Source organism: Nelumbo nucifera, chromosome 7, assembly GCF_055504915.1.
Source record: "Nelumbo nucifera cultivar China Antique chromosome 7, China Antique-T2T, whole genome shotgun sequence".
Taxonomy (NCBI): domain Eukaryota; kingdom Viridiplantae; phylum Streptophyta; class Magnoliopsida; order Proteales; family Nelumbonaceae; genus Nelumbo; species Nelumbo nucifera.
Window position 1 is genome coordinate 23,692,473 of NC_142655.1, and position 17,242 is coordinate 23,709,714.

A 17,242-nucleotide genomic window follows, 5' to 3' on the forward strand; every position below is an offset into this window, starting at 1 on the left:
CATAGTTTGTCACTAGAAACCGATTGACCATTAGCGAAAACCCACCAACTCGGGTTGTATCGATTTGGGTCTATTTTTGGTTTAGTTTGTTTGTTAAAATCATTTAAACTTAAAAATTAACTTAAAATTTCATAAATTACAATGATAATATTAGAAAATAAATTACAAAAATTAAATCTAATATAAAATATTTTAGACTAACAAATATGGAAATTTTCCCACTTTCTTATACTAAAAAATAAAATTTAAAATACAAAATATTAATATATATTTATTAAACCAAAGCCGATCTGAAATACTAGAAAACTGACCAACTCGAGTTGAGTTTGATCGGATTGTTTATTAAAAAGTTAAAATATAAAACAATTATATACTCTTATGTATTTTTATTATTTAACTTTTGCTAAGCAAAGTAGGGATCCCTGTCACCATTCCTCTCTTTGCTCCATTATTTCCACCCTACATTCTGTTTGACTTTCTCTCCTTTCCCTTTCCCACCACTCCCATTAAGCCATGTCACCCAACTATAAAAAAATATTCCTATAATCTCTCTCCTAAGGTATCTCATTTAAACCAATAGGAAAGTATCATGTTTCCCCACTCCCTAATTAATTCCTAAAATGCATCCCCCCAACTTATATCGACCCTCCCTCATTTAAATTATTTATATTAATTAATAAATAGTTAAATGCGGTTAATATTTAATTCCACCCATATTCAATGAGTATTAAATAATGTTATTTCCAAAAGTAAATAAATACGGTTACTAAATTACCAAAAATTAATAAATATTGTTATTAATTAACTCATTAACAACATTTTATAGAAATTGAAAACTCTTTAATTAATTCCTATAAAATTAAGAATTATATTTAACAATTATAAAAAAGTATAAAATTTTAGTCATTGTTGTTATTATAATTAATAACCAAATACAAATGGGGGAACAAAATATTATAATGTTAGAAAATGAAATTATTAATTAATTTGTATTGAAAAATAAAAGATAAATTAGTGTAATTTTGTTAGTAAACTACCAAATAAAAAAATATATTTAATAACAATTAAAAATTTTCAATAAATCCCAATAGTTACACAAAATGTAATAAATATTTCAAAAATTTTCATAAAACTACATTTTCGTAAAATAACATTTTTGAAATTAAAAGATATAAAGTATTTAAAAGTTTATTTAAAATGCATTAAAAAATTATTAGAATATTTTGGAAAATTTATTATATTTGAAAGATTTTGGAAAACCATTGAAAAAGTATGTAATTTTCATTGCAAATTATTATAGATAAATGACTATGGGAAACGGAAAACTTTAATTTGAAACAATAATTAAACAAACTATTAAGATAAATTTGTATAATATTGGAAAAAGGAAAAAATTGTTTAGTTTATATTAGAAATTATAAGATAAATTACTATAATTCTGTAACTAAACCAATTAAAAAGAAAATAATTTATTTATTAAAAAATTAAATAAATTTGAATAAATTTTCAAAATTACACATGTACGATAAATTTTCCAAAATTTGTATAAAATTACATTTTTTAATATTAAAGACAATTTAGTGTACTTTTAGAAATTTACCATGTGGTTATGTGGTTGATATTCAATATATCCCTTTGATAATTTCTATCATCAAATTGAAGTGGGGTACCTTGCTTCTGTACGTCGTACCCGCCCAATACTGTAGATGGGGCAGGGAAATTTGAGGATTCTTCATCCTTGATGAGGAGTGGGGTACCTTGCTTCTAAACTCGCCCGACATTGAGGAGTGGTTACCTTGCCCTAAACCCGCGTGACATTGGGGACGGGGTGGGGATGGGATAGATTGTCTTGACTATGGGGCGTGGAAAGGGATGGGGTGCCCTACCCTGAACCCACCCCGTTGTCATTCCTATATAATTGTTAATTGTTAGTGGAATTAATAAAAATGTTAGATTTTATAATTATTATTTTTATGTAAAATTAATCAAAATTTCATTTAAAAATAATAAAAAGAATAACAATTATTAAAATTTCTACAAAATATTATTAAAAAATATTTGTTCATATATAATTAACAATAATTATTTTTTATAAATCAATAGTAAATAAAAAATAAAATTATTAAATCTTTCAAATTTTCCCGCACGGGTCCTTGCTAGTAATAATAATGAAGAAGCTAAGTTATTAGAAGTACCATAAAATCAATTTGGATACCCGATTGAGAATAGAGGCCAATATAAATTTTAAATATTTTAAAAATATTATTAATATTTTAAAAGTTGAAACTTGAAAATATTTAAATTTCTTTTCTCTTAAGTAAATATTTTATCCTAAAGAATGTTTTAATAGAAAAGAAAATCAGGGCTTTGGGTCCCCATAGGGAAACCATCTCCTTTGGGGGATGGAGGTTCATTTTCCTCCCAGTGGAGATTGGGGACAAGGAGGTGAGTGTGGTCCATGCCCTATTTCCATTCCTAAATTCCACCATGTTAAGATATTAATTTAATAAAAAATTAATAATACCAACAAATGAAGTTAGTAACAATAAAATACTACTAAGATAAGTTATGAAAATTAAAATAAGTATATATGTGTAATATTTCAATAGATGTTTAAATTAGCCATTTAATTTGAAATTATTATTTGTATAGTGCACATATATTTAAATTCCACTTAAAATAAGTGAAAGTGAATAAAATCTAATAAACATTAGTATCAAAACACAATTATAACAAAAACTAATAGAAATTAATAAAAATAACATTCATTTAAATTCAGTTTAGAATTTAAAAATTAATAACAAATTATCTAACCATGATGAAAATTAATAAACATTAATAGAAAAGTTGATAAAAATTAACACAAGTATAGCTAACAATAAAGTATTGCTAATTACTAAATTTGTACTTAAATATTTAAATATTAGTAAATATATAAAGTTAGGTTGTAGTCATAATTAAATTAATATAAGCCCGAGTTTGAGCTTTAAGACTACGGGTTGGGCTTTGGTTGATCCTCCACTCGATTAAATCCACCCAAGTTGCACACCTAAGAGAAATGTGGAATTCTTAATTGGATTGAACCAAAATGAGGACAACCCATTCATATATTATTTTTGGGGTTTTAACTAATTTTAGGTAAAATTTATTAATTTTGAAGCTGAAGGAACTATGGGGGGATGGGCTACCCCCATTCGTTTAGCCAATTGAACCAAAAAATAAAAGATCTTGGGTCAAATTTTAATATTGTATTAATAGTTTTTAAGGTTGCCTTGCCCAACTCGACCCACACCACAAGTGTAATAATATTTGTTTGGGCTTAGGATATGGACAAACTTGCCTGTGTTAATTATAAAACTATGATTTCTTTTATAAATTACAATTTTTAGTTAATTTAATTTTATTATAATGAATATATAAAAAATCTATCTAGGCAACCTATAAAATTATTAACACACTATGAAAATCTGCCCCAATATCTTTTATGTTTTTGGTGTTCATTGGGCTACACAATGGGGGATAGCCTATCTCATATAGCTCTGTCTCGTTCAGATTATTACAAATGTCACATTGCTCTTAGGGTTGCAACTTAGGGGGTTGGGTTAGGTTGAGGATCAATCAAAGCCCAACTCGAATTTTTAAACCTCAAGTTCGGGCTTAGATTAATTTAATTATGACTACAACTTAATTTTATGTATTTACTAACATTTAAATATTTAAGTAACATTTACAAAAATTTATAATATTTAATTGTTAATAAAGTAAAATAAATAAAATAGAACACTAATAGATAATATGGAAAAATAATTATTTTATTAAGTAATTAGTAGTAATTTATTATTTTGTAACAAATAACAAAAATAAAGATTAATATTTGAAACAACATTATAATTATCAGATTTATTATTTTTAACAAATCCCGTGCATCGTACGGATCCCCGCTAATATCAAATAAAACACATAATTGCGGAGATATTACCGATGTAAGGCCGCTGTTCGATCAGGAATTGCACTGATGGAAGCCGAAGTCAATCCAAGTTCTGTGGCTAAGGGGTTTACCATCTAGTCTCTGCTGTCTTCACCTGATAGGTGTGTTATGTAGTCTAATCGCCAAGCATACACTGCACAAAAATTAACACAAAATTAAGCATTTTGGGCTAGAGGTGTAATGTGGGGCCTGCAGTTTGTGCAGGCCGTGTCATGCCGGCCCGTGGGTCAATGTCGCTTTCCCTGGTGAAAATTTTAGGGGTTGGCTTGGCACGGCCTATGGCCTAGGCCTGTGCCGTATCGTGGGCTGGGCTGGTCCGTGGGCCGAGCCTTGGGCCAAGTCGGGCTGTGCATCGTGTCAAAGTAATTTATTTAAAAAAAATTGACAAAAACTTAAAATTTTAATTTTATATGAATTTTGTGTATATATTTGCTTATATATACAATAATTAAATAAATTAATATAATAAAATAAAAAAAAAGATTTATTTTATTAATATATCATATACTATATATTATTATTATTTATATAATAATATATAAAAATGTATAAATATATATAAAAATATATATAAATAAATAAATAATATATATGGGCCATGTCGGCCCGCTCAGTTATGCCGTACAATGTCGGCCCATGGACCTAAAACCTCTGACCTAACACGGTACGGACCATCATGCCGGGCCTGGCACGGCCCGCAGGGTGTGTGCCGTGCTGGGCCGTGTACGGCCCGATTTATACCTCTATTTTGGGCCACGTGGAGACTCATGATTTGTTAAACGACGTGTCTTGAGTATTTTGGAGCAGATCCCGTTACATTTTGGAGTCAAGAGTTGTATAAAAACGAATAAAAACAAAGCAAGGTAGAGGGACTGCCGGACCGACTGTGAGAGAGATCCCATCATGGCTAGACCGGCGCCAGATCCAGACGATCCTCATGTTGCTCCTACGAAATTGAAGCAAATTTTGAATGTTTCCGTCGTCTTTTATGCCGCATACTTCTACCTGATCTTCTATCATTATCAAATCGACCAGGAACTGAAGAAATCCATGCTCATCAACTCTGTTATGAGTTTCGCGGGGTTCATTGTCACCCTTTTAATCATTCCCGTAGGCTCTAGGTACGTGCTGAAGCGCAATCTTTTCGGCTACGACATCAATAAGAAGGGCACTCCTCAAGGTTCAATTAAAGTGTAAGTTCTCCAACTGTTCTTTTGATTCATGAAGTGTGTAGGTTGTTCTTTTTTTGTTGTGTTGTTTTTTCCCGTTCAATTTGTTTTAGTTGAAATAGCTAAATGGTTTAGTGATGCTTTACTGGATCCGTAATTGTTTAAAGGATCATGTTAGTTGCTTTGACTTAGTGATGATCATACTTGAGATTCCTATTCTAACCGGTACCGATGGAAAAATTGGCGATACTGATGAAAAATGAGGAGTGGTTGTAGAAAGTTGGGGAAGTTTTGATAATGTGCATTGGAGTTGTAGAATCTGTTGTAAATTGAAAAAGAAAAACTTCAAATTGGAGTACAAGCCCTTTGGATATGGCCCATTTTTGCAGCTAGGCCATGGGGATTTGTCTTAGGAAATCTTATTTAGTCTATTAAATTTTCAACATCACTTGGTTTTACACTCCCAAGCTGTTTCCAACTTGGTCTACTTGAGATGAGTCTATTTTTTAGTGTTAAACAAGGTTTTTTTTTTTTTGAGTGGGATTGAAGTTGGAATTGGAGTTTGTAATGGGAAATTTGAACCTTTATGTTGAGTCTATAAATACAATAGTTCAAATTGGAACTTTATCGTTGAATAAAAGTTTCGTTTAGTGAAATTTGGCTGTATTCAGGGACATATTTATCTCTCCACATGGCAGTACCTGCAAACTATGAGACAAACTAGATAACTTGCTAGGGAAATAGGAATGGCATGGGTGTGGACACATAGGGTGACAATTGGTGTGGCAGATTCCCTAGCTAAGTTGGTGGGGGGGGGTTAATAGAGAACAACTGTATTTGGGATTTATAATTTAGATGTTTTTGGAGAGATTTGGGGTTAGGTAGCTGTGGATAAACTAACAAGATATGTTTCCCTTCAGTTTGAAAGCTATAAACTTGGTGAAGTCCTCCCTTATCTTCATGTTCATGATGCCCTTCCACATGCTGGAATCACTTGTTCTATGTTCCAGATGGGGTCTCTCGAGCCATTTTTGATTGGGCACTTTTTACTTCTGTTCACCCGTTTCCATAGCTCATCCTTATCTTCCCCATAATGTCATACAGACTTACCTGACAAGCTCCTTTTCATAAGGTGGAATGGCTGTAGACCTACTCTACCTTTGTTCTTGACAGTACACATTTGAGACCATGCAACCAGGTGGTACTTCTAATCATTTGATCTGTCCAATAAGAAGTCCTGTTTTATTTTATTTCCAAATGCTGAAGCCAGATTATAGAAGGATAAGTAGTAGACTGGGAAATTAGATAAAGTGCTTTTCACAAAGGTGACTTTACCTTGTTTGGACAAATGATACTTCTTCCATCTTGTTAATTTGTGTCCACAGTGCTCAATGAGTGGGTTCCAGATTATTTAAGAAGTGTAGCTTGCACTGAGAGGTAAACCCTAGAATTTTATAAGTGTAGCTTTAAAGATATGCCTTATGAACATTGACAACCTTGTCAGTAGGGGTGAGATGGACTGTTTTTTATTGGTGCTCCAAGTTACAAGCACAGGGGCTGAATTTTTTATTTAAAGTGATGCTTCATTTTCTGTATAGGTTTCCATGTCACTTTGGGGTTATTGGTTACCCTTTACCCTTTGTCTTGGAATACATTCATTCTTGGTTAACAGTCTATACATGCACGCACTAACATATCATAAATTTACAATGGTATCATTGATGTCTTGTTTTTCTGTAGGTCAATCATCATAAATTTACAGTCTATACATGCACGCACTAACATATCATAAATTTACAATGGTATCATTGATGTCTTGTTTTTCTGTAGGTCAATCATCTATCTGAATTGTTTATGAGATAAACTTTTACAACATATTATAATTTAACTGGTAATTTCTGTTGGATCCATTTGCATGGGTGTGGAGAAATATACTTAAAAGTACTTACTGTGTTGATTTTTTTAGTGCTTGTTTGTATGCAAACACATTTGACTATGGGGGCTTGAAGTAGATAAATTCAACTTCTAGGATTGTTTCAGAGTAAATTGCTACATTCCATTAACAACTGAAGAACTTTCATAGTTGCTATTGCTTTCAAATATCCACTTAGTCCTGGCCTCTTTATGTTACACTATCCATTAGTTCTTGTTAGTCTATTTTCACCCCAATAAGGTCCTTATGGATATGGCCTTTGATAGAGTGAAACAGCAAAACAGGATCCATGTGGCTCATCCCAATTGGGATGAGGCTTTGTTTTTTTTTTGATAAATGAGAGTAGTTTTATTAATTCAAAAAATAATAGTACATTCAGCCTAGGAAGAGGCACGAGTTGTTACCTCCCCCTAGGACTGAGTCATAAACACTAAACAAACACAAGCCTGAAACACAGTTACAAAGTGGCCCAAAACAGATCTCCCCTTGACACCCCTTGCTTGGCCAAAGAATCAGCCATTGCATTTGCTGATCTGCTGACCCACTGAAACCTGACTGACATATTCCTTGTCAGCCATTTAACTTTCTTTAACAGATCCCTGTAGCCCCAACAAGCTGTCTCTGGACTTGTCATCCAGCCCACTACTACCTTGGAATCCCCTTCTACTATCAAATTATTCACTCCAAGTTGACTGGCCATCTGTATACCTTGTACCGCTGCTAGTATCTCTGTATACCTTGGGATGAGGCTTTGTTAAGTTGAGGTGATTAATTTCTTATTTGTTTTTCAACCAATCAAACTTTTTTTATGATTACATTTATGTAATTCTGCAGGCCTGAACTTTTTGTATGATTATATTTATGTAATTCTGCAGGCCTGAATCACTGGGTATTGTTGTTGGGATTGTGTACTTGGTCTTGGCAATATTGTTTCAGTATTTTAACTTCACCTCAGATTCCATTGTGAGTAAGAAATGTTTATTCTTGTTTTATATTTTAAAAGTTGGTTTCTCATGGTTTATTTTGATGGCATAGTTCAACTTAAATTTTCATTAACTTTCAACCATAAATTGTTTGACTATGGGAAGGGCCATGGTTGAAGACTGCCCTTAATACTTACATGGCAAATAAAACAAATAAAAAACTGAAATAAATAACAAACTGAAATAACAAGCTGTCTAAGATAACTACCAACTAACACTGACATGACTAACAAAGGTTACATATGCTGTCATACGAACACAGTGGGGACCACAGCCATGGAGCCCACATCAGTGTTCTCTACACTCCCCCTCAAGTTGGGAATAGATATTTGTCATTCCCAACTTGAATAGGTCTGCCTCTAACTTCTTCCTCGATACAGCCTTGGTGAGAAGATCTGCGAGCTGCATGTTGGAGGTGATATACGGGAGACACACTTCCTGTGATGAGACCCTCTCTCTGACAAAATGTCGATCAACTTTGATATGCTTAGTTCTGTCATGCTGCACCGGATTGTGAGCTATATTAATAGCCGCCTGATTATCACAATACAACATTAAGGGCTTCTCATAATCAATACCCAACTCTTCAAGTAGTGATTTCAGCCATAGGATTTCAGCGACTCCGTTAGCCATTGACCTGTATTTAGCTTCGGCACTAGAGCGGGAAACAACACTTTGTTTCTTACTCCTCTAAGAGACAAGGTTACCTCCCACAAGGGCACAATATCTAGAGGTAGACCTTCTGTCATCAGCACTCCCAGCCCAATCAGCATCTGTATAGAGCTCCACCTTCATGTGATTATTGTTCTTGAACAGTATACCTCTACCTGGGCATCTCTTCAAGTATGCTAATATTCTCTCTGCTGCAAGAAAATGAGTAGTTCTAGGGGAATGCATGTACTGGTTGACAACACTGACTGCATAACTGATATCTGGCCGAGTGAGGCAGAGATATAGGAGCTTTCCAACCAACCATTGGAACATAATTTTGTCTTCAACAGATCTAGAACATATTTCATTTGAGAGATAAAGATCCCCTGTTTAGATCTAGCAACCTCAATACCCAAAAAATATCGCAGTGCACCAAGATCTTTCACCTCAAACTCTTGATGAAGGAGCTGTTTGAGGGACTTAATCTCACTACTATTATTCCATTTCACTACAATATCATCCACATATACAGCAAGCAGGGTCAAAGAAGAGTCCACACTTTTATTGAACAGTGTACGATCTGACTAGGCCTGTACATAACCGAATTTTCTAAGGGCTAGTCTAAATCTATCAAACCAAGCTCTAGGGGACTGCTTTAATCCATACAATGCCTTATTCAGTCGGCAAACCTTCTTACCTGTCTTTGTATCATAGAATCCAGGGGCAACTACATGTAGACCTCTTCCTGTAAGTCTCCATTCAGAAAAGCATTTTTAACGTCCATCTGAAACAAGGGCCAAGAATAACTTGCTGCAAGGGCTAATAGAACTCGAATAGTGGTCATCTTGGCTACTGGGTCAAAAGTCTCCAAGTAGTCTATACCATAAGTCTGAGTGAACCCTTTTGCAACCAACCGGGCTTTGTACCTTTCAATGGAGCCATCAACATTATATTTCACAGTGAATACCCATGTACATCCAACTGGTTTCTTTCCTTTGGGTAGGTGAACTAGCTCCCAAGTATTATTTTTCAAAAGAGCATCCATTTCAACTTTCATTGCATCTTTCCACTCTGGAACTGATAAGGCTTCTTGCACTGTTCTGGGGATAGGGATATCAGCATTGGAAGTGAGATAAGACCTATAAGAGGGAGACAGGCGATCATAGGATAGAAACTGGGAAATGCAGTGAGCTGTGGATGTGGTGCAGCGTCGTTTCCCTTTATGGACCACAATAGGGAGGTCAAGGTCATCCGAAAAAGGAGGGGAAGTAGCAACAGTGGAAGGTATATCAGTGGGCCTTGGGACTATAGTACCGAGATCAACTTGCCTGCATCGTTTGTGATAGACTTTCAACTCCTGATTCCTTTGACACCCCTCACCAGTATAGCCTTCATCACTCAATGGAATGGGTAAAGGAACAACCTTAGTTGAGTTAACCTTACTCTCACTGCACTCCCCCTGAGGAAAAAGACCCAAATTCGCATTCTCACTACTCTCCCTTTGAGGAGAAACCCGAGGATAATAGGGTGCCTCCTCAAAGAAGGTGACATCCATCGAGACAAATCTCCTCCCTGAAACAGGATCATAGCAGCAATAACCCTTTTGAGTTTGTGCATAACCGAGGAAAATGCATTTGGAGGCCCTAGGGTCAAATTTGGAATGATGAGGTCCAAGAAGCTGAACAAAACAGGTGCACCCAAAGGTTTTAAGAGGAACAGTAAATAACTCCTCGTTTGGGTATAGAAGGGTAAACGGAGGCTTCATATCAAGAACTCGTGAAGGAACCCGATTAATGAGATACACTGCCGTGAGGATAGCATCACCCTAGAAACGGATAGGCACATCGGAGGTAAACATAATGCTTCTAGCCATTGGCTTAGCAAAGTATTCTTTTGCATTATCAGATCTGAGGACTTTGATTTTGACCCCAAACTGGGTTAAAATCATATGATGAAAGCTTTGGGTCAGAGCGGGAACCTCATCTCGAGAACGCATAAGGTAGACCCAAGAAAAACGGGTATGGTCATCAACAAACAACAGAAAATACTTGTACCCACCCATAGAAGGAAGGTGATATGGCCCCCAAACATCGATATGCACAATATCAAAAGAATTATTACTTCTTTTATTACTCAAGGAATAAGATGTTCTACAATGTTTGGCAAGCTCACAACTCTCACATCTCAAATTTGACATCTCAACAGACTCAAATAAAGTAGGAAACAGACTCTTCAAAGACCGAAAAGATAAATGACTTAATCAATTATGCCAAAGCATAATCGGACTCACACACTGAGAAACAAAAGACTTCTTATCCACTGGCTCTTTCCATTGAGGACTCTCTCGAAGCAGGTAGATCCCATTCGTCTCACGGCCAGTCCCAATCACCTTCCTCGTCTCCAAGTCCTGAAAAACACATCGGTCAGGGAAAAAGGTTACTGAACAATTTCGATGTTTGGTAATACTACTGACTCAAAACAGATTAGTATCAAGTTTAGGAACATGCAAGACAGAGGAAAAAGAGATAGTATCAGATAAATTGATGTCACCCTTGCCAGAAATGGGAACAAGAGAGCCATCAACAATGGATACTTTATCTCTACCAGAAGACAAGTGATAAGTAGTGAACAATGATGGCAAGCTAGTCATATGGTCAGATGCACCTAAGTCTATTACCTAACAGTGTTCAGTATTACTTGGAGCTGAAGCATGGTAGGCTGAGGCCCGGGTACCTGAATGAGCAAATGCAGATGTGGTAGAGGCTGATGGTGACTGAGAAGACTGGGCCGAATTCCCAACCTCCTTTTCCAACTGTATCAGGGCAGCCCAAACAACATCTAAGGTATCTAGGGGTGTGCCTTTTGTGCCTGACGAGGATGCAGAATCAGTATTCACGGCCATATGAGCATTACCCCTTTTATTCCTCAGTTTTGCTGGGACTAAATGAGGGTGGAGCTTCCAACATGTATCTTTCGTATGCTTGGGTTTCTTGCAATTTTCACATACCAGATCTCGTTTGTCTTCCTTCTTCATGTCTCTTTCTATATCACCCCCAGACTTAGGTTTAACTGCTGCTAGGGCTGGGGGAAAGGGCTGATGTTGCATCATAACCTTCCTCTTGGTCTCTTCACTATGCACTAGGAGTATGCTTGAGAAAGGGTCACACTGTCTCTTGTCAGTTATCTGCAGTCTCACAATGTCATAATTTGAATTCAGGCCAGTCAGAAATTCAAACACCCTATTGGTCTCGACTTGCTTTTTATGGGTCTGTGCATCTTTTGGACTTTCCCACTCAAGAGTCTCCAGATGGTCAATTTCATGCCATAGTGATTTCAGTGTAGAGAAATACACAGAGACTGGTTTCTCTCCTTGTTTAAGGTTATTCACTTCACACTTTAGTTCATAGGCCCTAGCAACATTAAGGGGTAGGGAGTAGGTGTCTTTAATGACATCCCATATCTCCTTGGCTGTCTTTGCCCACAAGTAATTTCGGCTGATATGTGGCTGCATCGAGTTGCACAGCCATTTCATAACCAAGTAATTCTCCTGAACCCACTTGGCATACATTGGGTCCTCCTTGGAAGGCTCTTTCACATCTCCCAATAGATAGCAAGTTTTCCCCTTCCCCCAATAGCCATCATGGCTGATTGGGCCCATTCCAAGTAATTGATCCATCAAATCTCACAGTTGTAATCTGAAATGCAGTCTCAGACATACTACCAGAACTCTTGTTCCCAAACACACATTCTCCCCGATTTTTGAACTCCATTCTTGGTCAAGAATCAGTAGTTAAGAACTATTAGGGTTTCGACACTAGAAAACAGCACTGAAGCAATCAATCACAATCAGAAAACTGTATGAAATCAGTTCAGATCTGATCTGAAACCAATCGGCAATCAGAATATATGCAGTCTGATAACAGTTCTCACTCTCAAAACAGGCTCGGAAGCCAAAACCAGGTCTGAAACTCACTTAGAAAGCACTCTGTAGAGCTGAAGCAGAATTAGGGTTTCAATCGTAGGGTTAGGAAGACCCTTGTGAGAACATAAACAGTGCTCAGCCACACTTTCCAAGAGAATTCACAGTCAAGTCTAGCCGTAGGGTTAATGACAAACCCTAAAAAAACTGATCACCTCTAAGAGAAAATAGGAGGGTTTGGCCGCTCCTAGATAGGTCCAACCTATCTTGACTGACAGCAATCTCAAGGGAAAAATAAAGACTTACCCAGAGAATTCTGATCGCTACCTTCAATCGAGGCCTGAACCCTAACCTCCTCTGGTTCTTCCTGATTACCAAAACACTCTGCAAGCCGTGACAAGTCTTCGAACAGCTTATAAACTTTTTTGGTAACCTCCAAGAATCAGCCAACGAACAGTCCTTTGTAAGCTTCCAGCCCTAGATAGTTCTCATGTGGCCGGCTGGACTAGACTCACATGAGAAACCCTAGATAGGCTCTGATACCAAGTAGTGGATCAAGATTACAATCAGTCTTGAATCCCAACTGATTTCGGATTGAGAAAAATAGAAGGAAGAGGAAGAAGAAAGGAGAAGAAGCAGAAGTGCACAAGGGTTTTGAAAGGAGGGACAGATTGAATGAGTATGCCGCCGCCACTCTCTTAATATTTATAGGTTATGTTCACTAAATGTAGGAAAGGACAGAACTGCCCTTAATACTTACATGGCAAAGAAAACAAATAAAAGACTGAAATAAATAACAAACTGAAATAACAAGCTGTCTAAGATAACTACCAACTAACATTGACATGACTAACAAAGGTTACACATGCTGTCATACGAACACAGTGGGGCCCACAGCCCTGGGGCCCACATCAGTGTTCTCTACAGTAACTTTGCTTCTCCCTCTCCTTGTAGATTCAATTGGGATTTAGCTCTTATTAGTTCTCTAGACAAGGCATTCTTTGACTTTTCTTCTCTTGGCTCAATGACTCTTGCACAAGATGATTTAGCTCTTATTTTCTTGTGCTTATTTTCCCAAGCCATTGCTTCTCATCCTATTCCTTTGCAACCGTTCCCCATGAAAAAGATTTGGTGTCTGCCAGTGCCCTTAAAGTTAGATGTTTTGGAAGCTTTCTATTTGAAGATTAGTCCCTGTGAAAACCTCTGAAGGAGGAGACCTGATTGGGGCCTTTCTCCACATGTATGCTTATTTTGTTTTGCTAATGGAGAGTCTACCCACCATTTACTCATGTCTTACCTGTTTGGTTGCTGCGACGTGGATGAGAAATAGGGAATATTTGAGTTAGATTCCTTGAATCCTGTGTTTGTTTGATGGGATGATGTGAGAAATAAAGGGATGTGGGTTCTCAAAAATAGGGATGTGGGGCTAAGTGTCACTACGCCCAACGTACTGGGTGGTAATCTGTAATTTACTCAATATTATATTATTGTATGTTTCTAATTGTTGAAAGATAATGTTTGATTAAGTTAAGTTTTTTTATGCAGTGGCTTGTTGAGTACAATGCAGCCTTAGCGTGTATCTGTTTCATGACTCTGCTTGGATTTGTAGATGATGTTCTTGACGTTCCTTGGAGAGTGTGAGTTCTTGTATTGCCCTTAGTTTTCTTTTTATTTTCTTGACAAACAAACTTTCCTTTTCAGACCAAACAGTTGCTCCATTTGCTGCAAAACTTCCTGAATTAAACTTATAAACAGATCCTTATGTTCTTTTATTTTATTTTGTAGAACAGAAAATTGCTATTGCCTTCATTTGCAGCACTTCCTCTGTTGATGGCATATGCTGGACATACAACTATCATAATACCAAAGCCCCTTATTCCATATGTGGGTCTAAAGGTTTTAGATCTAGGTAAGTTGTTTGTTGCATGTATATCCATATCTAGATTTGGAAGATATGGTGACTAGGAAGATACAAGGCATGCTATTTTAACTTTTCTGCATATTCCCATTGTACAGTCCCCTGCTGTACATGGGTGCTGATGTCTCTATGATTTGTTATTTCAATTGAATGCAAATTAATACTTTACCTTCTTCATTAAAAGCGTGCATTTATATCTATATCCATACATAATAAACATGTATGTGGATAGGTACATCATCAGATGGATATGATATTTGATTCTATATTTTACCCTAGAACAATATTTAGGGTTCTGTTACTTTTACGCTATTTAGTATTTTTATTTTTTATTTTATTTTTGAAGGCTCATATTATATAACCATAAGCTAAGATTCATAATCTAGCAATATTTTCATTCCTTTTTCAAGGAAATTGTATGTCGATAACATTAACTTTCATCTTTTAAGGCCAACAACCCAGTAATTGTGATGATCACTCAGTGTCACTCCAAAATAGGAGGTCCAAGATCAAATCCATGGAACTGCAGGCTCTCCATGGTATGGCCAATTGGTCTCATATGCACCCTCTGTCCCCACCTGAGTCCTTGCTAATGTGTACTATGTGATAACGCAAAAAAATCTTTACATCTTGTAAGAATTAAAGAGTGACTTATTCCGTTCTACTAGTATTCTACGTTGCTGCTTCAAATGAAGGATGCATATTTATTATCGACAACAGTACCAATGCGGTTAACTATATTAATTAGTCTTGACCTCTTCCAAGTGGTTAAAGTTTTTGAGAACAGAACAAATATTTGTTAGCAAGACGGTGAAAATAATCTCCATACAGTGGGAAAAGTAGGATTTTTTTTTGTCGTAATGTCACACTATCTTTTTTTTTATCAGAAATGATAACTTTCATTAGAGATAAATTAAACTGAAACATAGAAGTCAACCCTTATTAGAAAAGGTTGTTCCAATAAACATCAAACATTACAGCACTGCCCAATAAAGTATCTCCCTCACAGTCCCTTGTTTTTCTAGGGCGTCAGCAAAACCATTCGCTGATCTCCTTATCCACTTGAAACAAACACCCACCTCCCTTGTTATGCTAAGCATTTCCCTTATCATCTGTCTATACTGCCAAATTCCCAGCTGCCCTGATTGCATCCACCCTTATCAGCTGTCAATCTGCTGTAGCTCCAATTGTTTGGCCAGTTTTACACCTTGATGTAGTGCTAAGATTTCCGCTCTTAAGGAATCTCCAACTCCTACTGGACTTGAATACAGAGCCATTGTCTTGCCTTCATTATCTCTGAAAACACCTATACCAGATGGGCCCAGATTACCTATAGAGCTTTCATCAAAGTTCAGTTTTACCCTTTGTTGCGCCGATGGAGACCAAACTTTCTGTATCATAGCTTTGGAAGTAGTAGTAGTTGCCACAGTGCCCCAACTTCTATAAATGTCTTCAGCTGAGAAATCCTTAAGAAGATCACAGGATTTCAACCAATGGATAACCTTAGTAGTTACTCATTCCACAACCTCTTCCTTGGATCTACAACTACCTTTGAAGATCCTATTGTTTCTTTCCTCCCAGATTGACCACAATACAGCAGCTCTAGTGGCTCTCCACATAATCCTTCCACAAACCTTTTGTTGCCTGCAAAAAGCTAAGATCAAAGAGGTTCACCACGTTTGGGGGGGGGAGTCCACCTGCAGTCAAAGAGAGAAGAGAACCAAGACCAATTAAAGAACACAAAGGGACATGAGATTAGTGTAGAGAACACTGATGTGGGCCCCACAGCTACGGTCCCACTGTGTCCATAGGGTAGAAGATGTTCTAGTCTGCCTAGGGTTAGCAATTGGTCATTTAGTTGTTATTTATTTCAGTCTTATTTTTTGCTCTATTTGTTATGTAAAGACTAAGGGCAGATCTGTCCTTTCCATGTAATGAGCATAACCTATAAATATTAATTAAAGTGGCGGCGACAGAACATGAAGCTTCTGCTCCTCTTTTCAACTCTTGCGTTCTACTGCTTCTCCTCCATCTTCCTCTTCTTTACTCTTACCTTTCTTCTTATTTTCGATCCTGAAATCCATTAGGGTTCAAGACTGATAACTGTCCTGAACTTCTACTTGGTATCAAAGCTAGGGTTTCTCATGTGAGTCTAGTCCAACCGACCACATGAGAACCATCTAAGGCTGGAGATTTCTAGAGGATTAGCAGCTGTTTGAAGAAGTGCCACAGTTGTAGCGAGTTGGTGATCAGGAAGAATCAGAGAAGGCTAGGGTTCGGGTAACCTTGGTAGGCAGCGAACTGCATCCTATTGTAAGTCTTTTATTTTCTGAGACAAGTAATATCAGAGAAGATAGGTTGGACCTATCCAGCAAGGGTGGCCGAACCACTCTAGGGTTTTGTCTTATCCCTGCGGCAAACCCTAGTATTGGACTGAACCTTGTGATCTTATCCTTGCGGCAAACCCTAATAGTTCTCCTCAACATTGATCAGTTTTAGGGTTTCATATTAACCCTAATACAAACCTTATCCGTACGGTACTGTCTGGAGTGTACGGCTTTTAGGACTGATTAAAACCTCAAATTGGCTTCAGCAATTCAGATTGTTCTTCAAACTGTTTTTTAGTTTTCTTTTGGGGTTTCGAACATTTCTAAAGGGGTGAAAACAGTTCGGACTGTTGC

General features: G+C 36.7%; 1 protein-coding gene across 3 annotated transcripts in view; it reads left to right on the forward strand.

Moving 5' to 3' along the window:
- Positions 1-4,821: 4,821 nt before the first annotated feature.
- LOC104593695 (uncharacterized) overlaps positions 4,822-17,242 on the forward strand; it is a 33,479-nt gene continuing 21,058 nt past the window's right edge. For all 3 annotated transcript variants that reach the window (XR_016078381.1, XM_088891117.1, XM_088891118.1), the window contains exons 1-4: positions 4,822-5,181; positions 7,966-8,053; positions 14,189-14,280; positions 14,434-14,552. Coding sequence is in view for 2 of the 3 variants with exons in the window: in XM_088891117.1 (XP_088747243.1) it covers positions 4,892-5,181; positions 7,966-8,053; positions 14,189-14,280; positions 14,434-14,552 (589 nt within the window). In the remaining variant the exon portion in view is untranslated. The remainder of the gene's footprint in view (positions 5,182-7,965; positions 8,054-14,188; positions 14,281-14,433; positions 14,553-17,242) is intronic.